We start from the raw sequence: 23,512 nt of genomic DNA, 5'->3' as shown, positions 1-23,512 counted from the left end.
TTAAGGAGGAGGCTATTTCCAGAGTTCAGTAAGGGGACAGAGGTTGGAAGGAAAGCATGAGGGCCCCTGGGCAGGAGTGTCAGATGACTGGATGTGGGGACAAGGGAAAAGGGAGGAAGATTACAGGGAAGCCAGGAGAAGGGGGTCCATTTATGAATGAGAGGGTGAGTGTACACGTGTGCGTGTGTGTGTGAGTGTGTGCAGCTCCATTTGGGACACCCGAGTTGGAGGCCCTTGGAAGACCCCGAAGCTGTTGGGACTCACGTCGGGAGTCGAGAAGGGGTGTCAGTGCTTGGGGGACGTCGGTGTGGACATGCATCTGCAAAGAGGTCGGAGCTGATTCCTCGAGAGTGGCGGGGATGTTTACAAACACGGGAAAAGTTGTCGGCGGACACCCCCCTGGACTGCCAGCACCCAAGGGTCAAAAGTACAGAAAAATAAAAAGGAGCGGGCCGAGGCCTCGAGGGACCCCTGGACCGAGGAGTGGACGTGGGGGGACGGAGCGCTCAGCGCCGGGCCAGCGGGAAGCCCTCCCAAGAGCGGGCCGCGCGCCTCCTGCGCCTGTGCCATGGGGCCGAACTCTAAAGGCGGCGCCTCCACCGCAGCTTCATGCCCACTGCGCTGAGCCGCAGGTCAACATGATCTGGGGACCAGGGACAAGGGCCCAGGTTACAGAGGGCGGGGGCGCCGGGGGCGCAGCCTGTTACCGACCTGCTTCGGGCTCCTTCCCCGGGGCGCGCGCCCCGCCCGCCACCTCCTCTTCCCGGCGGCGATTGGCGGATGCGCCCTTCCGTTGCTAGGACAGCATCCTATGGCTGTCACGGGCTCCTCCCGCGCCTTGTCTTCTTGTTGCTATGACAACAGCGGGCGGCTGTCATTGGCTCCTCCCTGGGCCTTCAGCCCTGTCCCTTCCCTCTCCCCCCTCACCCTCCCAGGCCTGGTGGGAGGCGGGGCTGGCTGCATCTCCCAGGCAACGGCGGACGCGGTGGTGCTGGCTGCTGGGTCCCCCGGGATAGAGACCCAGAGGCGGCAGCGGCGGCGGCAGGGACCCGGGCTGGGGCGAGGCCATGTCGGATCTGGGCTCGGAGGAGTTGGAGGAGGAGGGAGAGAATGATATTGGGGTGAGAGCTCCGGGGGACGGAGGGGTTGCCCGGAGGCCGGTTCCAAGAGCGGAGAGGGTGGAGACCAGGGGACCTGAACCACAATCCCCAGGCAGCCCAGCCAGGGGCAAGGACCGCGCCGGCCACACTGGGCGCTGCGTCTTGGAAGTGGTTGTGAAAGATGAAACGTTATGACCTCCAGTTGCCACATCCCTCCCTCCCACTGGCGCAGTCCTCTTCCTCTCTGAAAGGCGAAGTTTCCAGGTCAAAGGCTTGGGGAGCTCCCCCTTCCCCGTTAGCCCCCATGGAGGCAATTTCTTTGGGTGTCCTGAGTTCCCAAGTTCCAGCTGTCATACTATCCTTGAATCAGTCATTTCTGTATCTGAGCTTGGCACACCAGGACTAAGAGGATGAAGGAAACCTGCCCCTTGGCAGCCTCCAGGAAGTGCAGAGAGGATCCTGGCTCAGAGATATTACTGAGATACTGTTGTTAGGTGCCCTGGAGTCGTTCCTGACTCATAACGACCTTATGTATAACAGAATGAAATGTTGCTCTGTCCTACATCATCCTCACAATGGCTGTTACATTTGAGCCCCTTTTTGCAGCCACTGTGTCAATCTGTCGCGTTGAGGGCCTTCCTCTTTTTCACTGGCCTTCTACTTTACCAAGCATGATATCCTTCTCCAGGGATTGGTCCCTCCTGATAACATGTCCGAAGTAAGTGAGATGAAGTCTTGCCATCCTTGCTTCTAAGGAGCAAATTAAACAAACAAAAAAAACCTTGAACCCATTACCGTCAAGTTGATTCCGACTCATAGTGACCCTATAGGATAGAGTAGAACTGCCCCCATAGGGCTTCCAAGAAGCACCTGGTGGGCTCGAACTGCCTGCATTTTGGTGAGCAGACATAGCTCTTAACCACTATGCCACCTGGGTTTCCAAGAGCAAATTGCTACCTGAGGTATTGCTATGTAGGCCAAGACTCACATGTGCTTTCTTCAGTCCAGCCTGAACTGACCGAGTTATTGGAATTGTTCCTTGGTTTTAGGCATTAGGGAAATGGAACATTCTCTGGGAGAAGGGAAGAGTTTCCTGCCTCCCTACTTCTCTCCCCCGGAGATGCTTGAGTTTATTTGTTTTTAAATTGTGGTCAATATATACGTAACAAAACGTTTGGCATTTCAACATGCTTGCCATGTATCACTCAATGACATTGTGTTCAGCGTGTTGTGCAATCATCAATGTCACCTGATTTCAAAGTTTTTCATCACCCTTAATGGAAGCTCAGTGTCCCTGAAGCAGTGAGCCCTCCTTTTCCCTCTCCTGCCCACCCACCCCTGGTAACCACTAATGAACGTGGGTCTCTATTCACTTGCCTATTCTAGATATTTCATGTAAGTGGAATTATACAATATTTGTCCTTTTGTGACTGACTTTTTGACTTATCACTTGAGTATTTTAAACCACTCTTTGTAGCAGGGTAGGCTTATTCCTTCTGCTTTTCAGTGGAGCCCAGGCGTGGGGTTTGAACATCAGCTGCATGTATGCAGCTGGGGAGATCTGAATGGCATGAATGGTTAAGTGCTCAACTCCTAGCCAAGTGATTGGCAGTTCCACCCCATGCAGAGGTGCCTCAGAAGACAGACCTGAAATCTACTTCTGGAAGGTCACATTCTTGAAAATCCAATGGAGAAGTTCTACTCTGCACATATGGGGTCACCATGAGTCAGAATTGACTTGACGACAAATAACAAAAACTTCTTTTTGGTCCTGTGGTTGGTAGTGTGCCTGATCCAGAGCCAGCTCTCTAGAGCTTCCACTCAAGCAAGGAGATCAAAAGTGGACCCACATGAGAGTGCTAGGTTATGACTAAGGGTGACCCAAGAAAGGGAAGAGCGTCCTACAATGATCAAGTACTCTCCCATTATGCGATGGCTTTTGCTCCCCCCTGTAGACTGATAACTCCCTCATCTTTATATGCAGACCAGCTCTCTCACATGAAATCCAGACCCATACGACTGCTGCAGACACTACCACTTGGGTGTCGTTGGGTTGTTGAGACTTTGTGATGGCTTCTCATGGCCCAATAACTACCCTCCTTCCTGATAACATATCTTAGATGGAACTACCCTGGCTTTCTCCTCCAGCTCCATTTTTTACAGGACCTTAAAGCAGCTCCAGCCACTTCCTTCACTCTGTGCCCTCCACTCATCCTTCAGGGAAGCCTGCTGTAGCTGACCACTGCCTCTTTGCATCCCTATGGAGCCCTCTGCTGACATCCCTGCCCCACAGGTCACGTGGCTGCAGCTGCCCTCTCTCTGTGCTCCCTACCACTCTGGAACCTCCTGGAGGACAGAGACCTCATCTTCCTCCTGCCACATGCTGAGAACATGTTTCCTGGTACTGGGCCTCTGAAGCAGTCACACGTGCTTGTCATACAGCCAAGGATGCAGATGTGAGGTGTCCTGGAGAGATCACGCAACCAGAAGCCATCTGACTTCTAGCCTCAGCTTGTCACAGCCAGCTGGGTAGCTTGCTGTCCTTGGGATGGCGGGACTGTATATAAGAGAGGCCTACTGAGGCTAACTTGAAGGACTTTTTACTAAAATGGTGCAGAAAAACTCAAGGGTATGCAAAGAAAAACCTCAATATCCGAAACAGCTCTGGAGGCCTCTGCTGCTGGGGTTTGGGGGGTCTTTCTTCCCACAGCTAGATGGTTTCCACGTTCATTAGTGTGATTAAGAAAAACCCAAAGTGCTTATTAATCAGTGGGGAGTGGAAGCCTTGGAATCTGCATGGAAACAACAAGCCTGGGGAACACACACACACATGCACACACACACATGCACACACACATATGCCCAGGCATGCATACCCTGTTCTAGAGCCTAGCCAGTAATGCATCCCATCTCTATAAATCTCAGTCAATGATTGGACATTGAACGTTGGTGGCCCAGTTGATTGGCTTTCCTGGGTGAAGGGTCCTCCTCCAGACCATGCTCTAAGAGTTGGTAGACAAGTGGCATGATCAGACAGAGCTGGACCACAGCAGGGCCCTGAAAAATGTGTGGACTCCAGGTCACGTTGTGTCATTAAGTGGCGAAGGGTCAAATTGGAGAGGTTGATTGAAATCAGATAATGCAGAATTCTGGGGACCCAACAAAATAGTTCAGATTTTATTCTGTCAGCACTAGAAAGCCTGTTGGGGGTTGCAGGCAGTGAGAATGGATGTGACCTGGACAAGCTGGAATTTTAGGAAGCTCATCCTGGCAGGAGTGGCTGGTTTGAAAGGAGAAGAAACTTGAGGCATTGTGTAGACCTTTCTTTGTGGTGGCCTCAAACTTAGGACGTGAGCAGCTTGGAGCCCCTTCTTACTTGTGGGTTAGGACTGACAGTGCTACTGAAGTTCCTCCAGGGGGTGATAGTGAGGCAATTGAGAGCTCCAGCTTTGGAGTCCCCCAGTTCTGGGCTCAAACCCTGGCTCTACCATTCATAAGCTGAGTGTTGTTGGGACATCAACCTTTCTGAGCCTCAAGTTCCTTAACTGTGAAATGGGGGATAATACTAATATCTGCTTCACTGTTGTTGCTAGCTGCCCCCGAGTTGGCCCCGACTCATGGCCAACACAAAGGAAGGAAATGATGTCTGGTCCTGTGCCATCCTACGATTGGTTGGGGATCAGACCATTGTAATCCATAGGATTATCATTGGCTGATTTTTGGAAGTAGATAGCCAGGCCTTTCTTCCTAGTCCATCTTAGCCTGGACGCTCTACCAAACCCTGTTCAGCATCATAGCAATGTGATGCCTCCACTGATGAATGTGTGGTGGCTGCTCATGAGGCACATTGGCTGGGAATCAAAGACGGGTCTCTCACTTGGGAGGCGAGAACTCTACCACTAAACCACCTATTATATCTACTTTTTTTCCCCCAGTTGGCATAGAGTCAGCCTCGACTCATGGCTACCCAATGTGTGTCAGAGTTGAATTGTCCTCCATAACATTCTCAATGGATTTTTCAGAAGTAGATCGCTAGGCCTTTCTTCCAAGGCTCCTCAGGGCGAACTCAAACCTCCAAACTTTTGTTTAGCAGCTGAGCACACTAACTGTTTGCACCACCAGGTAACTTGAGTTAACCTCCCCTCCCCAAAGCAAAAATCCATTGCCATGGAGTTGATTCAATTCAATTCTGACTAATAGTGACCATGTAGGATAGAGTAGACCTGCCCTATAGGGTTTCCAAGGAGTGGCTGGTGGATTCAAACTGCCAACTTTTTGGTTAGCAGCCAAACTCCTAAACACTGGGCCACCAGGACATTAAAGGACCCTTTTTGGGACCCTAGAGTCCAGTTTACTTCTCAGCTCCTCCCTCCTGCCATCCACCTCCCATTGGAACTTCCTCAAAGTGTAAAGCCGACTTATGGACACAGACAGTCCAGGGCATTTGCATTTCAAGTCCTGGATTGTCAGAGGAAACAAATAGGGAAGGTACTTGTGTGGGCTTGGACCTGTTCCACCAGCATATGCCATTTCAAGCACCTTCCTATAAAGAACACTCCTCAGAGTACCTAGTATTTTGCACAAATCAGTTGATTTTGCTTACAGTGTAGAGGATTATCATAACGAATTGTAAACTAGATGTTGGAAGGAGGGCAGCTCCCATCAAGGGAAACTACTAGTTGTGGGACCTTGGACCAATGCTTCTTCTCACCCAGGCCTGGTTACACACTTCCCCTGTAAGACGAGGAGAGTTTTACACGGTGCAAAGAAATATGAGAATTCCATTGTATGTTGTTGTTGTTATTAGGTGCCATTGAGTGGATTCCAACTTGTAGCAACCCTGTGAACAACAGAATGAAATACTGCCCAGTCCTGTACCATCCTCACAAATGTTGCTATGTTAGCCTATTGTTGCAGCCACTATGTCAATCCATCTCATCGATGGTCTTCCTCTTTTTCGCTGAATCTCTACCGAGAGTGATGTCCTTCTCCAGGGGCTGGTCTCCCCGATAACATGTCCAAAGTACATGAGACCAAGTCTCACCATCCTCACTTCTAAGGAGCGTTCTGGCTGTACTTCCTCCAAGACAGATTTGTCCGTTCTTCTAGTGGTCCATGGTATAGTCAATATTCTTCACCAACACCATAATTCCAATGCATCAATGTTTAAAAAAAAAAAAAGTATTTATAAAATGCATTCCACCTGAGGAGTGCTTAAGAAATGATGGCTGTAACTATCTCAATTTCTTTCCCCAGGAATATGAGGGGGAACGGAATGATGCAGGTGAACGGCATGGGAACGGGAAAGCCAGACTGCCCAATGGGGATACCTACGAAGGGAAGTACGAATTCGGCAAAAGACACGGCCAGGTAAGAACCACGGCTTGAGCAGGGGTGTTTCTCTTTAGTTTGGTTTTAAATCTATTAGCAAGTGGGATGTTTAAGAATGATACGAATTACATAATCGATGTGTTTCAGGGGACCTACAAATTTAAAAATGGTGCTCGCTACATTGGAGAATATTTCAAAAATAAAAAGCATGGTCAAGGCACTTTTATATACCCAGATGGATCCCGATACGAAGGTAAAACGTTAGGCCGAACCAGTTTTTTGTTTTTTTGCGTTGCAAATGTTTTTTCTTTTGTGATGAAACTTGTCTGTGGATGCTGAAGTATGAGAGAGGGTTTAAAGTTCTCCAGATTAGCCAGTCATTCAACAAACTGTGTTTTTAGGTTCACAGGCTGGGCAAAGAAGGCAGGCTACCTTTTAATTAATTAATCCACAATGGGAAATAGGGCTGTCCCTGTACCAGCACATTGTCTCCTGTGAGTCAATTTGCTGGGGAGCAAGTGACAAGAGAGGCTTTTAGGTGGCCACAGACCTGGGAGATGGTTGGATCATGCGTTTAGAGAGCTGGAATTGACTCAATCACGGTGGAGTTTTGGGTACCATTCGTCAGGAGTCCCTGGTGGTGCAAATGGTTAACATCTCAGCTGCTAAGCAAAAGGCTGGAGGTTCAAGTCCACCCAGAGGCACCTCAGAAGAAAGGCCTGGCGATCTACTTCCAAAAAATCAGCCACTGAAAACCCTGTGGAGCCCAGTTCTACTCTGACACACACGGAGTCGCCATGAGTCAGAACCGACTTGGTGGCAACTGGTGTTTTACCATTCATCTCCTTTAAGTTCTTTTTGCAATATTCCAGTTCTTTCTTTAAATTTTACCGTACTTTAGGTGAAAGTTTACAGCACAAATTAGTTTCTCATTCAAAAATTTATACACTGATTGTTTAGTGACATTGGTTCCAATCCCCACGTTGTGTCAGCACCCTGCCCATTTCCCTTTCTGCCCTGGGTTTCCTGTGTCCATTTGTCCGGTTTTCCTCTCCCTTCCTGCCTTCTTGTCTTTGCTTTTGGGCAGATGTTACCTATTTGGTCTCATACACTTGACTGAACTAAGAAGCACATTTCTCACATGTGTTATTGTTTGTTTTATAGGCCTGTCTAATCTTTGGCTATAAGGTGGACTTTGGGAGTGGCTTCAATTCTGAGTTAGCAGGGTTCGAGGGCCCTAGTCTTGGGGCTTCCTCCAGTCTCTCCAGTGTGTGTCTGTGGATTTGAATTTTGTTCTACATTTTTCTCCTGCTCTGTCCAGGACCCTCTATTGTGATCCCTGTGAGAGCAGTTGGTGGTGGTAACTGGGTACCATCTAGTTCTTCTGGGCTCAGGCTGGTAGAGGCTGTGGGTCATGTGGTCCATTTGTCCTTTGGGCTAATATTTTCCTTGTATCTTTGGTTTTCTTCATTCTCCTTTGCTCCAGAAGGGATGGGAGCAATAGATGTATCTTAAATGGCCGCTTGCGAGCTTTTGAGACCCCAGATGTTACTCACCAAGGTAGGATGTAGAACATTTTCTTTGTGAACTATGTTATGCTATTGACCTAGATGTTGCCTGAAACTATGGTCTCTAGACCTCAGCCCCGGTAACTCAGTCCCTCAAGGTGTTTGGATGTGTCTAGGAAGCTTCTATGACTTTGCCTTTGTCAAGTGTGCTGATTTCCCCTGTATTGTGTGTTGTCTTTCCCTTCACCAAAGTTAACACTTATCTACTATCTAGCCAGCAATTTTCCCTCCACACCCCTCCTCTCCCTTGTAACCATCAAAGATTTTTTTTTTCTGTGTGTAAACCTATTCTTGTGTCTTTATAATAGTGGTCTCATACAATATTTGTCCTTTCATGATTGAATTATTTCACTCAGCATAATGCCCTCCAAATTCATCCATATTGGGAGATGTTTTGCAGATTCATCATTTTTCTTTATCGCTGCGTAGTATTCCATTGTGTGTGTGTACCATAATTTGCTTATCCATTCATCTGTTGATGGGCACTGAGGTTGTTTCCATCTTTTTGCTATTGTGACTAGTGCTGCAATGGACAGTGTTCCATTTCTGACCAACCCCTCTTCTTATGAACACGTTGTTTCTTTAGACCCAGCGGTTCCTTCCACGAAGTCTTCTGGTCTGGGAGACATTCCACCTTGCCCAGCTGGCTTTTCCTGTCTCTACCACAATTCCTTACATGCCAATTGCATGTCTCAGGAGGATCTTTGTTTCCTTATTTCCAACACCTCACTGCTGCCCCCATGCATACAGTCACCTGATGTGACTCAAATGTTCATTGAACCCCAAGGAGGTACCAAGGGAGAGAGGTTCTGAGCCTGGGAAAAGATGAGAGATAGAAATATATATTTTTTAAGTTAAATGCAAATTTGAAATAACAGTATAAAGTTCCTAAAAAACATGCACTTCAGAAAAGGATACCTGACTCGTGGCTGTTAAAGATCTGCCCAGGAGGTGGCCTTTCTCTGAATCATCTTCCTCAGTTGTACAGGGTTTACTGTGGTGGCCTTGTGATCTGCTGAGCAGAGTCTCTGTCATGGATTGAATTGTGTCCCCTCCCAAAATATGTGTCAACTTGGCTAGGCCATGATTCCCAGTATTGTGTGGTTGTCCTCCATTTTGTGGTTGTAATTTTATTTTGTGTTAGTTATCTAGTGCTGCTGTAACAAAAATACCACAAGTGGGTGGCTTTAACAAACAGAAGTTTATTTTCTCACAGTAAAGTCCAAATTCAGGGTGTCAGCTCCAGGGGAAGGCTTCTTTCTCTGTCTGTCGCCCTTCCCATTGGACTAGCTGCTTCTCTGCATAGGGACCCTGGGTCCAAAGGATTTGCTGTACTCCCGGTACTGCTTTATTGATGGTATGAGAGTCCCTCTGTCTCTCTGTTAGCTCCTCTCTTTTATATCTCAAAAGAGATTGCCTCAAGACACAATCTAGTCTGGTAGATTGAGTACTGCCTCACCAACACAACTGCCACCCATCCTCCCTCATTAACATCATAGAGGCAGGATTTACAACATGTAGGAAAAACACAATACTGAGAATCATGGCCCAGCCAAGTTGATACCCACAGTTTTTTAGGGGGACACAATTCAACCCATGACATATGTTAAAGAGGATTAGGGTGGGATTGTAACACCCTTATTAAAGTCACATCCCTGATCCAATATAAAGGGAGTTTCCCTGGGGTGTGGCTTGCACCACACTTTACTTTACAAGAGATAAAAGGAAAGGGAAGCAAGCAGAGAGTGGGGACCTCAAACCACCAAGAAAGAAGCACTAGGAACAGAGCGTATCCTTTGGACCCAAGGTTCTTGGGCAGAGAAGCTCCTGGACCACAGGAAGATTGATGACAAGGGCCTTCCTCCAGAGCTGACAGAGAGAAGAAAGCCTTCCCCTGGAGCTGGTGCCCTGAATTTGGACTTGTAGCCTACTTGGCTGTGAGAGAATAAATTTCTCTTTGTTAAAGCCATCCAATTGTGGTATTTCTGTTACAGCAGAACTAGATGACCAAGACAGTCTCTAACAAGTTTTATGTGAAGCAGATCAAGGCTCTTTTTAAAAGTTTGTCCACCAGGCCTTATCTGTTGCCGTTGAGTTGATTTTGACTCATAGTGACTCTATAGAACAGTATAGAACTTCCCCACAGGGTTTCCAAGGCTGTAATCTTTATGGAAACAGACTGTCACACCTTTCTCCCTTGGAGCGGCTGGTGCATCTGAACCGCCGACCTTTCAGTTAGCAGCCCAGTGCTTAACCACTGCACCACCGCACTAGTCCTTACTGACTTGAAATTTAATGTCCTTGCCATTTCACTTTTGCAAATTTTCTTCAAAATGCTTAGTGTATTTTTCTCGTCCTGTTGCTACCCTGGAGACCAGCCCACATGGCCAACAGAATGGGGATGTCATAATTTTGTCACAGACATTTAGGGATAAATCAAGTGATGTGAAAGTTTCAGACAAGGTCTCCTGGCCCCAAGGGTGTGCTGGTGCTGGCTCACACTAGCTCACAAGGGCTCATTCTGTGCTGCTTTTCCCAGTTCTGTAGGTAGTTTGAAATTGGCCAATGCTACTAATCAGGACAGCGCCTTCTCTTCCTCCGCCTCCTCCTCCTTCCTTCTACTCCTTCTTTTCCTCTACCTCCTGCCCCTTTTCCTCCTCCCCCTCCTTCTTCCTCTCTGTTTGGGTAACTGGTTTACCAGCACACCATTGCCCAGAGATCCAGACAAGATTTCTGCACATTCTGTATATCCTCACGGCCAGTTCTATAGTCAAGTCTGCTTTCAGTGAATCGGTTCCATTTTGGAATTCTTCATCCCTCTTAATCACGTTGTTCTATCTCATATCACATCATAGAACCCTGTCCACCCTACTTCTCTTTATGAGGTTTTGGTAAACGTGACTTTTTTTTTCCCTGAAATATTATCCAGTCTTTGAATCATCTAGTGTAGCCCTTTTTGTGGCCTTACATTATATCTTGCTGATCACACACGTGTCTGACTCTCCTCCCAGCCTGAGCGCAGGCTCCTTGAGGACCTCCACCATTATCTGTAGAGCTGTATGTAAGAGGGGGAGCCCTGGTGGCACAGTAGCCAAGAGCTCGGCTGCTAACAAAAAGGTCTGCAGTTTGAATCCACCAGCCACTTCTTGGAAACCCTATGGGGCAGTTCTACTGTGTTCTATAGGATTGCTATGAGTTGGAATCAATACAATGACAATGGGTTTAGTTTATTTTTTAATTTTTTTTCTGTATGAGGATGGCGCAGGACCGGGCAGTGTTTTGTTCTGTTTTACATAGGGTTGCTATAGGTCAGAACCGACTCAAAGGCATCTGATAACAACAATGTCTAAATATCTCACAGAGGGCTCAGGACATCGTGGGTGCTGAATAAATATTAGACTGATTTGGGGAAATGTGAAGAAACTCCCTTTTGTAGATAAATGTTGGAGTTTATTCACGTAAAAACATATTGCTTGGGTAATTAACATTTTTTTTGGCATGTTGTATATCTTTATAAGAAGGGGATCTGGGTTTTTTTTTTTTTTTTTTAGGTAAGCCTAAAGCTTATACAAGTTTTGGGGGCCCTCTTTAGGACAACAACAAAAAAAAAGGGTATAAAGTTGACATAAAAGTGACTTTTTATTTGTAATGATAAAAGAAATAAAAACAAATAAAAAATCTAAAAATCCTGCAAACATCACAAAATCCAAGAAAGTAACCTAAGAGTTTCATTAATGCCTGACAGACCTCTGGAATATCCTCTCCCTTACCTCTGTAAGCTAATACTCTTTGAATGTCTCTCTATATGACAACAACGTTAAAATATTATTTTCTATTTATAGCCCTGGTGGCACAATGGTTAAGCGCACAGCTGCCAACTAAAGGTTGGCGGTTTGAACCCAGTTAGCAGCTCTGTGGGAGACAGACCTGTTGATCTGCTCCTAAATATTACAGCCTAGAAAACTCTGTGGGGCAGTCACGGGTTTATTATGCCCTCAGTTCTCAGAGACAGGAGGCACAGCACGCCATGATGCAGGCCACATGGCGGGGTGCGGGGGGGTGGACCTGGGGACAAGGTAACCGAAGCTGGAATTGTGGGAGAGAGAGCTCAGGTATGGCAACCAGGTTGGGGCTATCTTGGTTTTGCGGGCTCCCTGGGAACGGGGCATTTTGAATCATTCTGCAGGCTCAGGGGGCAGAGGGGCTGTTCCTAGTTGTTGGGTACCTAGCTCTGGGGTGATTAGGCTGGGTGCATAGTGGCCCAGGAGTGTGAAAACCTGGTAAGGGTTGCAGCTGGAGAACAGACTTAATCCCCTGCTCAAGAATGGGAATGGACTGGCTTCCAGCCACGGTCTCAAAACAGGATCAGGACAGCATTTCAAGAAAATGGTATCACACCTTGTCTTCCTTGTACCTGTTGCCATCAAGTCAATCCCACTGACTCATAATGACCCTATAGGACAGAGCAGAACTGCTCCATAGGGTTTCCAAGCAGCAGCTGGTGGATTCGAACTGCCTACCTTTTGTTTAGCAGGCGAGCTCTTAAGCACTGCACCAACAGAGCTCCATCCTTATTGTAGAAGGTGTGTCATAAATTTCGTGATATCTTTGCCAATTTTAGCACTTCAAGTCAACGAGACATTAGCACGCACCTGTATGGAGGTGAGTGGTAAGGTCTACTCAGCAAGGGACGAGTCCCAGCAGAGGTGCGGGGTGGCCATGGCATGCCGTCCAGGTGCATGGAGGTAGTGTGTAGGTGGGGCAGCTAGACTGCATAAGTGTGTGGGAACCAGACAGGAAATAGCCTGAAATGCTGGCATGTGGCCAAGGATGGACTGTCAAGCCTTAAAGTCAAAGGACCAAAGCCATGGTCCTGGATCACATGAACATAATGGAACGTGGTGCTGGGATCATGGCAGCAGACAGAGTCAGACGAACCTGGCTTTGGATCCTTGCTCTGCTGTTGATCAGCTTGCGGAACCTGCTGTCAGTACACACAGGAGATAGGGCCCACATACATACACCTCACCAGACCTGCACCAGGTGGCTCCCCACTCAGCCCTCCCTTAACTAGCTCCCTAAATGGCCATGACCACCCCATGCCATCCAGCGCGAGAGGAAGGGGACAGAGGGAAATCAGAGTGGAAAGAGACAATGGCCTTTGCCCTTGAACTTAAAATCTCTCTCTTCTTGCCCCGCTAAAACCAATGACTGTTCTGCAGGGAACACAACAAAGAACCCCTGAGAGAGCAGGAGAACAGTGGGATGTAGGCCTCAAATTCTGGTAAGAAGACCAGACTTAATGGTCTGAGACTTGAAGGACCCTGGTGGTCATGGCCCCCAGACCTTCTGTTGGCCCAAGACAGGAACCATTCCCCAAGCCAACTCTAGACAGGGATTGGATTGGACTATAAGATAGAAAATGATACCGGTGAGGAATGAACTCCTTGGCTCAAGTAGATACATGAGACTGTGTGGGCAGCTCCTGCCTGGAGAGGAGATGTGAAGGCTGAGGGGGCCAGAAGCTGGCGGAATGGACATGGAAATACAGGGTGGAGAGAAGGAGTGTGTTGTCTCATTAGGGGGAGAGCAACTAGGAGTATATAGCAAGGTGTATATAAATTTTTGTATGAGAGACTGGCTTGATTCGTAAGCTTTCACCTAAAGCACAATAAAAATTAAAAAAAGAAAAAAAAAACTCTTCTGCAACATTTCCAAAGCTGTCTGATCCTGCGAGCGTTTTGTTAGAGCATGCTTGAGGCCTGGAAGTGGAAGCTTCTCCAGCTTTATGGCGAACTTGCGTCTGCTGCCGTTCTAGCCCAGGGACATGGTTGGGCAGCACTCCCTTTTCTCACCTGGGCTGTGTCGTGTCATCCCTTTCAGGAGAGTGGGCAGATGACCAGAGACATGGCCACGGTGTGTACTACTACATCAACAATGACACCTACACAGGAGAGTGGTACTCTCACCAAAGGTTTGGTTTCCATCTTTAGCCTGGTACATTGATTCACGTGATAAGAATAAGATGATGATGGCCCTTATATGGGAGTCCCTGGGTGGTGCAAACGGTGAACACGCTCAGCTGCTAACTGAAAGGTTGGAGGTGTGAGCCCACCAAAGGCACCTTGGAAGTAAGGTCTGGCAATCTGCTTCTGAAAAATCAGCCATTGGTGCACTGTTCTACTCTGACACACATGGAGGAGTCACCATGAGTCAGAGTGGACTCAGTGGCCACTAACAGCGATAACCTGTACACGTGATTGTTTACACTTATTAAGAAACAGGCCCATGACAAAAGTCCATTTGTGCATTCTGCCGGGCACTGCAGAACCTTCTGCGGTTCAAGGCAAGCCTGCTGGATGATACCTCCCTGAGCCTGTGTGGACAGTGGGCCCTCAGCACTGTGTGCCCTTGTCTCCCCTCAGTGGGGCAGCCCACAGGCACATGGGTTCAGCACCCGTGAGCACCGGAGCCTGAGGGCATGGGAGAACCACAGCTCCCAGTGGCACCGCTTCTTCCTCAAGGGAAGGCTGATGCTCAGGAAGGCTGTCTCTGTCCCAAGGGCGATGCCCGTCCTTTGGGTGGGCATCTGTTAGCGTTGCTCCACTCTTGGGCACACCAAGCAGGAGGCGTCTTCAGATACAGAAACCAAACAGCCAGCGTGTAAGCCTGCTCAATTTACATGTCTGTGCTATAAATCGCGACGGTTTTCACTATCGTGGAACAAAATGCCAACACACTCCTTATCTTGACCAGGCATGGGCAAGGCACCTATTTCTATGCAGAGACGGGCAGCAAGTATGTCGGCACCTGGGTGAACGGACAGCAGGAGGGTGCAGCCGAGCTTATCCACCTGAACCACAGATACCAGGGCAAGTTCTTGAACAAAAACGTAAGTCAGTGGGAAGCGACGGTTGCCGATGCAATACACAATGCCCCCTTCCCCCAGGTAGTGAAAATCTCTGGGTGTAAAATACCCAACACTCAGGGAGCCCTCTCCTGTCTCCTCCAAACACAGGGAACACACAGCCACGCCTCGCTTTGAGAAATCCTGCTTCAGGCTCTGTTACCCACAGAGCAGCAGAGTGGGGAATGGAGGGACCCGGCCTCTAACTCAGAAGGAGTTCTGATTGTCTTTCAGCGGTGTCTTTCACAAGGGGGCGGCTTAGCCTCTCCTGCCTTTGTTCCTTCTTACTGGTCAATCAATCTGAAACTACTGAATGTTTCTTGCAGTTCAGCATGTAGGTGTTTTGGCATTCTTTTACCTTTAGGGGGTGCTGCTAGAGCCCGGTGGAGGGAGACCCACAAACCCTTTCCTCCTGCTGCAGGCCAGCGGCCCCCTCTGGGCAGTGGTGGGATTTTGGGGTACACAGGGGATAGGTCTGCTTTCCAGCTCACAAAACCCATGATTGGTCTCTTCTGTCTGAAGGACTTCATGACTTTGCTTGCCCTTCTTGTACAGGGCCCTAGTGTGATGCAGAGAAACCCTGGATAATTCAGAACCTACAGCACAGGCATTTGTGGATTGAGAGGGGACTCCCTGAGGAAAAACTTTGCTGAGCAAATTAATAGTGTTCATGTTAGAAGTTGACATAGGGAACATTTAACTGAAGGAAGTCTTTTCAGACTTCTCTTAAAACCCAATTTTCATTTACATAGAATTTATGTCTTAATTGTAGATTCTACTTTCCATCTTCATGAAAACAACATACTGTCCTCAAATCTATATAATGTATATGTAAGTCCCAGCAGAATTCCTATGGGCGTTTTTTGGGAATGGGAAGCTGGAGGAGGGGACGAGAACTTGACAACGGTTAATCCAGAAGAATTAATAAGGTCACTTATGTAACAATGATTATGAGGATGGCCCAGGACCAGGCAGTGTTTCATTACACAGGATTGCATTGAGTCGGAACCAACTCAACAGCACCTAACAACAACATGTACAGCCAAAAACCTCATGGGATTTCGTTCCTTGGTTTGGATGTTTTGGGTCATGGTTTCATGGGGTATCCTATTAAGGTGTTTAGTGCTTCTGTTCTACCTCCTAGTCAGTTGCATAGCTGTGGGGTCTTAACAGCTTGCAAGTGGCCATCCAAAGAACAATAATTGGTCTCTATTCACCTGGAGCAACAGAGGAAGAAGGAGCGTCAGGACTGGGAGGAGAATATGGAATGTGTGGCTAATTGTCTCCGTCTGCCATTAGACCAGAAGAACTGGATGGTGCCCAGCTGCCATTATTGATGATTTTGATCAAACATTCCATAGAAAAATCCTGATCAAAAGGGGGAAAATGCAGAATAGAATTTCAAATTCTCATGGACTTCAGACTTTCTGGAGCCAAGGCGGCTGGATGATCCCCTGAGACTATTGCCCTGAGATAATCTTTAAAACTTAAACCAAAAATATCTCCTAAAGTCTCCTTGGAAACCCTGGTGGCATAGCAGTTAAGTGTTGGGCTGCTAACTGAAAGGTTGGCAGTTTGAATCTACCAGGCACCCCTTGGAAATCCTATGGGGTAGTTCTACTCTGCCTTATAGGGTTGTTATGAGTCAGAACTGACTTGACCTCAACAGGTTTGGTTTTCAGTTTTTAAAGTCTTCTTAAAACCAAACAATGGTTTACTTTAACTAGTAAAAAATGCTTGCCTTTAGCATTATGTTCCTTTAAGAAGTATCTATAATTGATGCCTCTGAATTACGGTGTTGGTGAAGAGTATTGAATATACCGTTGACTGCCAGAAGAATGAAAAAATCTGTCTTGGAAGGAGTACAGCCAGAATGCTCATTAGAATTGAGGATGGCAAGACTTTGTCTCACACACTTTGGACATGTTGTCAGGAAGGACCAGTCCCTGGAGAAGGAGATTATCTTAGGCTGGGTTCTCTAGAGAAACAAAACCAGTAAAGTGTATAGTCAAAGAAATGACTCATGCAGGTGTAGAGACTGGAACATCCCAAGTCCGTGGGTCAGGTGGAAGCTTCTCCTGGTTCACGTAGCCGCAGGTGCTGGTGAACCCAAGATCAGCAGGTCAGAGAGCAGAGTTCTTGCTTACAGGCTACGAAGGTCAATGAATCTCAAGATCTGCAGGCAAGACCGCAGGTAAGCTGCTAGCTCAAGTCCCAAGAACCGGAGGTCAGATGAACAGGAACCAGCTCCCGGATCCAGAGCGAGCAAAACGCCATGAGCCTTGCCAGGCTGTCCACTTATATTAGATGCAGGCCACAAGCCCAAGGAAACTCCCTTTCAACTGACTGGCTACTCACAGCAGATCCCACCAGGGGGGTGATCACAATGTCAAACGACTGCCAAACCACTGAGAATCATGGCCTGCCCAAGTTGACACACAGTCTTACCCATCACAGACATCATCCTTGGTGGAGTGGAGGGTCAGTGAAAAAGAGGAAGACCATTAACCAGATGGACTGGCACAGTGGCTGCAACAATAGGCTCAGGTATAACAACGATTGTGAGGAGGGCACAGGACTGGGCAGTATTTTGTTCTGTTGTACGTAGGGTCACTACGAGTCAGAACTGACTTGATGGTACCTAATAACAACCATGGAAACCCTGGTGGTGTAGTGGTTAAGTGCTACAGCTACTAATCAGAAGGTTGGCAGTTAAAATCCACCAAGCGCTTCATGGAAACTCTATGGGGCAGTTCTACCCTGTCCTCTAGGGTTGCTATGAGTCAGAATCGACTCGATGGCAACGGGTTTTTTTCGGAACAACAACCACATATGGGATCGAAGTGACAGCAACAACTCAAAAGATTAGATAGGAACCTTAGGTGGCAGTGAGTTTATGTTAATGGGGGAGAAACAATTCAGAAAATGAGGGTGAGAATGGCTGTACAATGTGAAGAATATAATCAATGTCATTGAATTGCACATGTAGAAATTGTTGAATAGGTGTGTGATTTGCTGTGTATAGTAACAACAACAAATAAAATAACATAAAAAAATTAGTAAGTGCAAACAGCCTTGACTAATCAGAAAAATAAAAATGGAGGCTTTGTTCTACTAATTATTCAAAAACTTCAGTGTTGTATGAATAATACATGAGTACATCCCAACTGTAAAACTTTAGAACAACTGAGCCTTCCCTTCCCTCCCTTCTCTTTCCAGCTCTCCTTCCTTTCTCCCTTTTTCTTCTCCAGCCCTTGGGGATGGATCCTCCCACACATCCTTCTGTGCATCCTGCATGCACACTTAGACATACATCTTATACAGAATTATGGTTTGGGGTTTTAATTACATAAATAGGATCCCACCATATTGGGAAGGTCCTAGGTGATGCAAATGGTTTGTGCTCAACTGCTAACCTAGAGATCAGCAGTTCAAACCCAGCATGTGGTACCACGGAAGAAAGGCCTGGTGATCTGCTTCCATTAAGATTACAGCTCAGAAAACCCTATGGAGCAGTTCTACTGTGTAACACATGGGGCCACCAGGAGCCTGAATTGACTCCATGGCAATCAACAACAAAAACGACTATATCGGCACACAAGCATATACACAAAGATACATCTTTATCTTTGTCTACATTTGGAAGTATTTATGTAGGCTGTGGAGATGTGGAATCGCAGGACATATGAGCATGGATATTTTAAACGGTGACTGACACTGCCAAACTGTCCTCAACCGCAGCTTTAATTTACACTCTCACCCGAGAATCTGAGAGCCTCTTTCTCACTTATCCTCACCAACACTGGATATTGCATTAGTCTTTAACATGTTTTTTCAAGTCTGATGAGGAAAAGTGCTATCTCATTGTTTTCCTAAGCATCTCCCCGTGAGGACACGCATCTCTTCACACTTGCATTGCTATCTCGTGTTTCTTCCTCAGAGAATTACCTGTTCACATCCTTATCTGACAAGGTATAAGACATACTATATTGTTGCTGGAGCCCTGGTGGTGCAGTGGTTAAGAGCTCAGCTGCTACCAAAAGGTCAGCAGTTGGAATTCATCAGCTGCTCCTTGGAAACCCTATGGGGCAGTTCTACTCTGTCCTTTAGGGTTGTTATGAGTTGGACTCACTCGACAGCAATGGGTTTGGTTTTGGTATGTTGTTGTTACTGCCATTGAGTTGGCCCTGACTCGTGGTGACCCCATGTACAGTGAAGTGAAATGCTGACCAGTCCCGTGCCATCTCCATGATTGGCTGTGAATTGGACCATTGTGATCCACCAGATTTTCACTGGCTGATTTTCACAAGTAGATCTCCAGGTCCTTCTTTCTAGTCTAAGCCCGGAAGCTCTGCCGAAACCTGTTCAACGTCATAGCAACATGCAAGTTTCCACTGACAGATGGGTGGTGGCTGTACCTGAGGAGCCTTGGCTGAGAATTGAACCTGGGTCTCCCGTATAGAAGGCAAGGATCCTATGGCTGAACCACCACTGTTTATACAGTAAAGCTTCAATAATTAAAACAGTGTGATACGGGGATAGAAATATAAAAATGAATGAAGTACATTAGAAAGTCCCAAGACATCTGAGTATATGAAATAATTTAGCCTTTGGTGAGGCTGTGATTTCAAATTAGTGGCAAAATGATGGAAGAGTCAAGAAATGGTGCAGGGGCAGCTTGATAACCATTTGGGAGAAAAAGCAAATCAGCACCCTCTATGAGTTTCCTAGGGCTGCTGTAACAAAAGCTGGTGACTTAAAACAACAGAAATTCATTCTCTCATAGTTTTGGAGGCCATAAGTTGGAAATCAATTTCACTGGGCTGAAATCAGGGTGTCACTGGGGCCATACTCTCTCCAGATGCCCTAGGGGAGAATCCATTCCTTGTCCCTTCTGGCTTCTGGAGGCTCTAGGCATTCCTTGGCTTGTGGCTGCATCACTCCAATCTCACATTGCCTCCTTCTCGACCATCCATGACAACTTCCTATGCCTCCTTTCTGTAAGGATACCTGTTATTATGAATTAAAGTGTGTTCCCTCCAAAATACCTGTTGGAATTCCAACTCCTACGCCTGTGGATGTGATCCTGTTTGGAAACAGGGTTTTCTTGGTATAGGGTCCCTATGAATCAGAACTGACTTGACAGCAGTGGGTTTTGGCAATGGGTTTTTTATGTGAGTTAGACTATACCCAAGTCAAGTGGGTTCTAAATTTAATCACTTCTGAGTTATAAAAGGAGCCAGTTAGATTAGACAGAGAGATATGCATACCTGGGGGGGAAGACAGATGCCTGTGAGGATCATCTACAAGCCAAGGGATCAAGGAATGCTCTGAGCTACCAGCAAGGAAAGAGCTGACTGGGTGGAGACCCAGATTTGGACTTTTACTTCCAGAGCGGTGAGGAAACAAATTCCTGTTCTTTACAGCCCTCCACTTGTGGTGTATGTATTACAGAAACCCTATGAGACCAAGACACATCTGACAGCATTTAGAGTCCACCTGGATAATCCAGAATAATCTTTCCATCTCACGATCCTTAACCCCATCTGCAAAGTCCACCCACCTCCTTTTTTATTTTGTCATAGATAGGTTCCAGGAATTAGGATGTCGATGTCTCTTTGGGGGACATTGTTCACTCTACCATAGATCTGTTCTGCAGCACATAGATGAAGAGGATTTCTAGAAAGTAAAGATTTAAATGTCAACAAGGAAACCAAATGTAGAAGAAAATGTAGCTAAATATTGGCCGACCTCGAAATGGGGAAAGAGAACTTAAACAGGAACATAAACGCCAAATTGATAGGTTTAAAAAAAAAAAAAACCCAAACCCGTTGCCATCGAGTCAATTCTGACTCATAGCGACAGGTTTTACTTTCTTTAAAAATAACCTCTTAGACTGGAAGGACCCCAGTGGTCATAGCCCCCAGACCTTCTGTTGGTCCAGGACAGGAACCATTCCCGAAGCCAACTCTTCAGACAAGGATTGGACTGGACAATGGGTTGGAGAGGGATGCTGGTGAGGAGTGAGCTTCTCGGATCGGGTGGACACTTGAGACTATGTTGGCGTCTTCTGCCTGGAGGGGAGATGAGAGGGTAGAGGAGGTTAGAACCTGGAGAAATGGACACAAAAAGAGAGAGTGGAGGGAGAGAGTGGGTTGTCTCATTGGGGGGAGAGTAATTGGGAGTGTGTAGCAAGGTGTATATGGGTTTTTGTGTGAGAGACTGACTTGATTTGTAGACTTTCACTTAAAGCACAATAAAAATTATTAAAAAAAAAAACCTCTTAAAGAATAGAGAATGTTGTAAAGAAAGGAATGACAAATGGGGTAGAATAATTGCAACATTTAATATATAAAGCTCTTATATAAATCAGTGAGATTTGAGTGGCCAAAGATATTGAAAAATTGACCTGACTAATAATTTGCAAGATGTGACTGAAAATGGTGAGATCCCATTTTTTTTTTTTTTTTATCTTTAAAAACAAGTAAAGGTGAAGAGGGTGCTAATACCCAGGAAGAATAAAAGTTTGAGACTATTGGGGCTCTGAGCACTGTCGTAGGAACGAAAATTATTACAGGCTCATTCTGATCAAAATATATATATACTTTTGTCCAGAAATTCTATGTCTGAAAATTTGCACTAAGGAAAATATGAAGGGTATGTGTCATGGATTGAATTGTGTCCCCCCAGAATATCTGTCAACTTGGCTGGGTCATGATTCCCTTGTATGACTGTCTACCATTTTACCTTTTGGTATGATTTCCCTATGTGTTATAAATCCTATCACTATGATGTAGTAAGATGGATTAGCTGCAGTTATATTGATGAGGTCTACAAGACTAGGTAGTGTCTTAAGCCAATCTCTTTTGAGATATAAAAGAGAGAAGTGAGTAGAGAGACATGGGGAACTCATACCACCAGAAAGAAGCACCAGGAGCAGAGTGCATCCTTTGGACCCGGGGTTCCTATGCAAAGAAGCTCCTAGTCCAGGGGAAGATTGACGAGAGAAGGACCTTCCTCCAGAGCCGACAGAGAGAGAAAGCCTTCCTCTGGAGCTGACTCCCAGAATTTGTATTTCTAGCCTACTAGACTGTGAGGAAATAAATTTCTCTTCGTTAAAACCGTCCACTTGTGGTATTTCTGTTATAACAGCTCTAGATGACTAAGACAATATGCATAAAGATATAACTCAGAGTATATTTATATAGCATTCCTTGTCAAAGAAAATTATTAGCATACTAAGTATCAGTAATAGTAAATTATAATTTGCAGATGAAATAAAATACCAGGTGGGTAACTGGTGCTGTGGAAGAATATTATAAACACGGATAGTCATTCATGGCATATTTCTAAGTAAAAATGGAGTCCAAGTCAGTATGTGTAGTTATGATGTGGATTTTTGTTTAAAAAATTCTATGTTCTAGAAAGAAGATTTCAAGAAATATAACAAAATGTTAGAAGCAGTCTATCTCTAGTAAGTTTGCCTGTGGGTGTGGACTCATTAAAATTTTTAGAATCAATGCATCACTTTTCTAAAGAGAAAAACATTGTGAAGGATTTAAATAATAAACAAAACAGGACATGCTGTCGTTGACATGTTGTTGTGTGCATGTTGTCCATTTCGACTCACAGCAACCGTACATGACAGAGTAGGACAGCCCCATAGGGTTTCCTGGGCTGTTATCTTTTCTCCTGCGAAGCCATTGGTGGGTTCAAACAACTGACCTTTTGGTTAGCAGCCAACTGCTTTAACTATTGTACCACGAGTTCTCCTAAACAGGACCTATACTTTGCAACTTTATTAGTTATTAGTTCATCAGGCATTTTTAAATCCATGTGGGACTCTACTCAATTGTATGATTTTGGGTAAGTTTTATTGTGGTAACATTTATCGTTTATTTGATGTTGGGTGTTGACATGATGGAGTATCTCTTGGTTTCTCTTTCTCGTAGCCCGTTGGCCCTGGAAAGTATGTGTTTGACATTGGATGTGAACAGCACGGTGAATATCGGTTAACAGATGTGGTAAGATGCAGAGTGTATATCACTTCCTACATTCATATGTGAAAGAGCCATCCCGTTATAACGCTTCTATAAGGTTAGAGGTGATTAGAATAAAAAGTATACCAACTCTTGGGAACTTTTGCTTTTTTGTTTTCCTTCTTTATTTGCATGTATTAGTAAAGAATTCAATTGCTAGAACTAAACCACATCATTTCAAAGTTATTGCTGAAGTCAACATGAACCGTCTAATCATGAGTCGGGGAGTTATGGACAATACAAAGTTCCCAGGTGGTGCAAACAGTTTTTGCTCAGCTTCTATCCTGAGGGTTGGTGGTTCAAACCCACCCAGCTGTGCCGTGGAAGAAAGACCTGGCTATCTGCTTCTATAAAGATTACAGCCAAGAAAACCGTGTAGAGCAGTTCTACTCTGTAACACATGGGGCGCCGTGAGTTGGAACTGACTGAACAGCACTGGGTTTTTTTTTTTTTTGAAGTCTTATAAATGACAATTGAAATGTGTAACATAATGAAATGTGTAACACAATGTAATGTGTAACATAGTGAAATGTGTAACATAGCGTCACCACAATCCATGCAATAACT

General features: G+C 46.0%; 1 protein-coding gene across 1 annotated transcript in view; it reads left to right on the top strand.

Moving 5' to 3' along the window:
• The first annotated feature begins 985 nt into the window (after positions 1 to 985).
• Positions 986 to 23,512, top strand: part of RSPH1 (radial spoke head component 1) — a 29,737-nt gene continuing 7,210 nt past the window's right edge. Inside the window, exons 1-6 of the mRNA XM_049874941.1 lie at positions 986 to 1,121; positions 6,357 to 6,470; positions 6,579 to 6,684; positions 13,883 to 13,973; positions 14,756 to 14,891; positions 22,859 to 22,930. Coding sequence (XP_049730898.1) covers positions 1,068 to 1,121; positions 6,357 to 6,470; positions 6,579 to 6,684; positions 13,883 to 13,973; positions 14,756 to 14,891; positions 22,859 to 22,930 — 573 coding nt within the window. The 5' untranslated portion in view covers positions 986 to 1,067. The remainder of the gene's footprint in view (positions 1,122 to 6,356; positions 6,471 to 6,578; positions 6,685 to 13,882; positions 13,974 to 14,755; positions 14,892 to 22,858; positions 22,931 to 23,512) is intronic.

The sequence above is a fragment of the Elephas maximus genome, chromosome 2 (genome assembly GCF_024166365.1).
Source record: "Elephas maximus indicus isolate mEleMax1 chromosome 2, mEleMax1 primary haplotype, whole genome shotgun sequence".
NCBI lineage: Eukaryota > Metazoa > Chordata > Mammalia > Proboscidea > Elephantidae > Elephas > Elephas maximus.
Note: the sequence above shows the minus strand (reverse complement) of the source record. Positions and strands in the feature narration are given on the sequence as shown.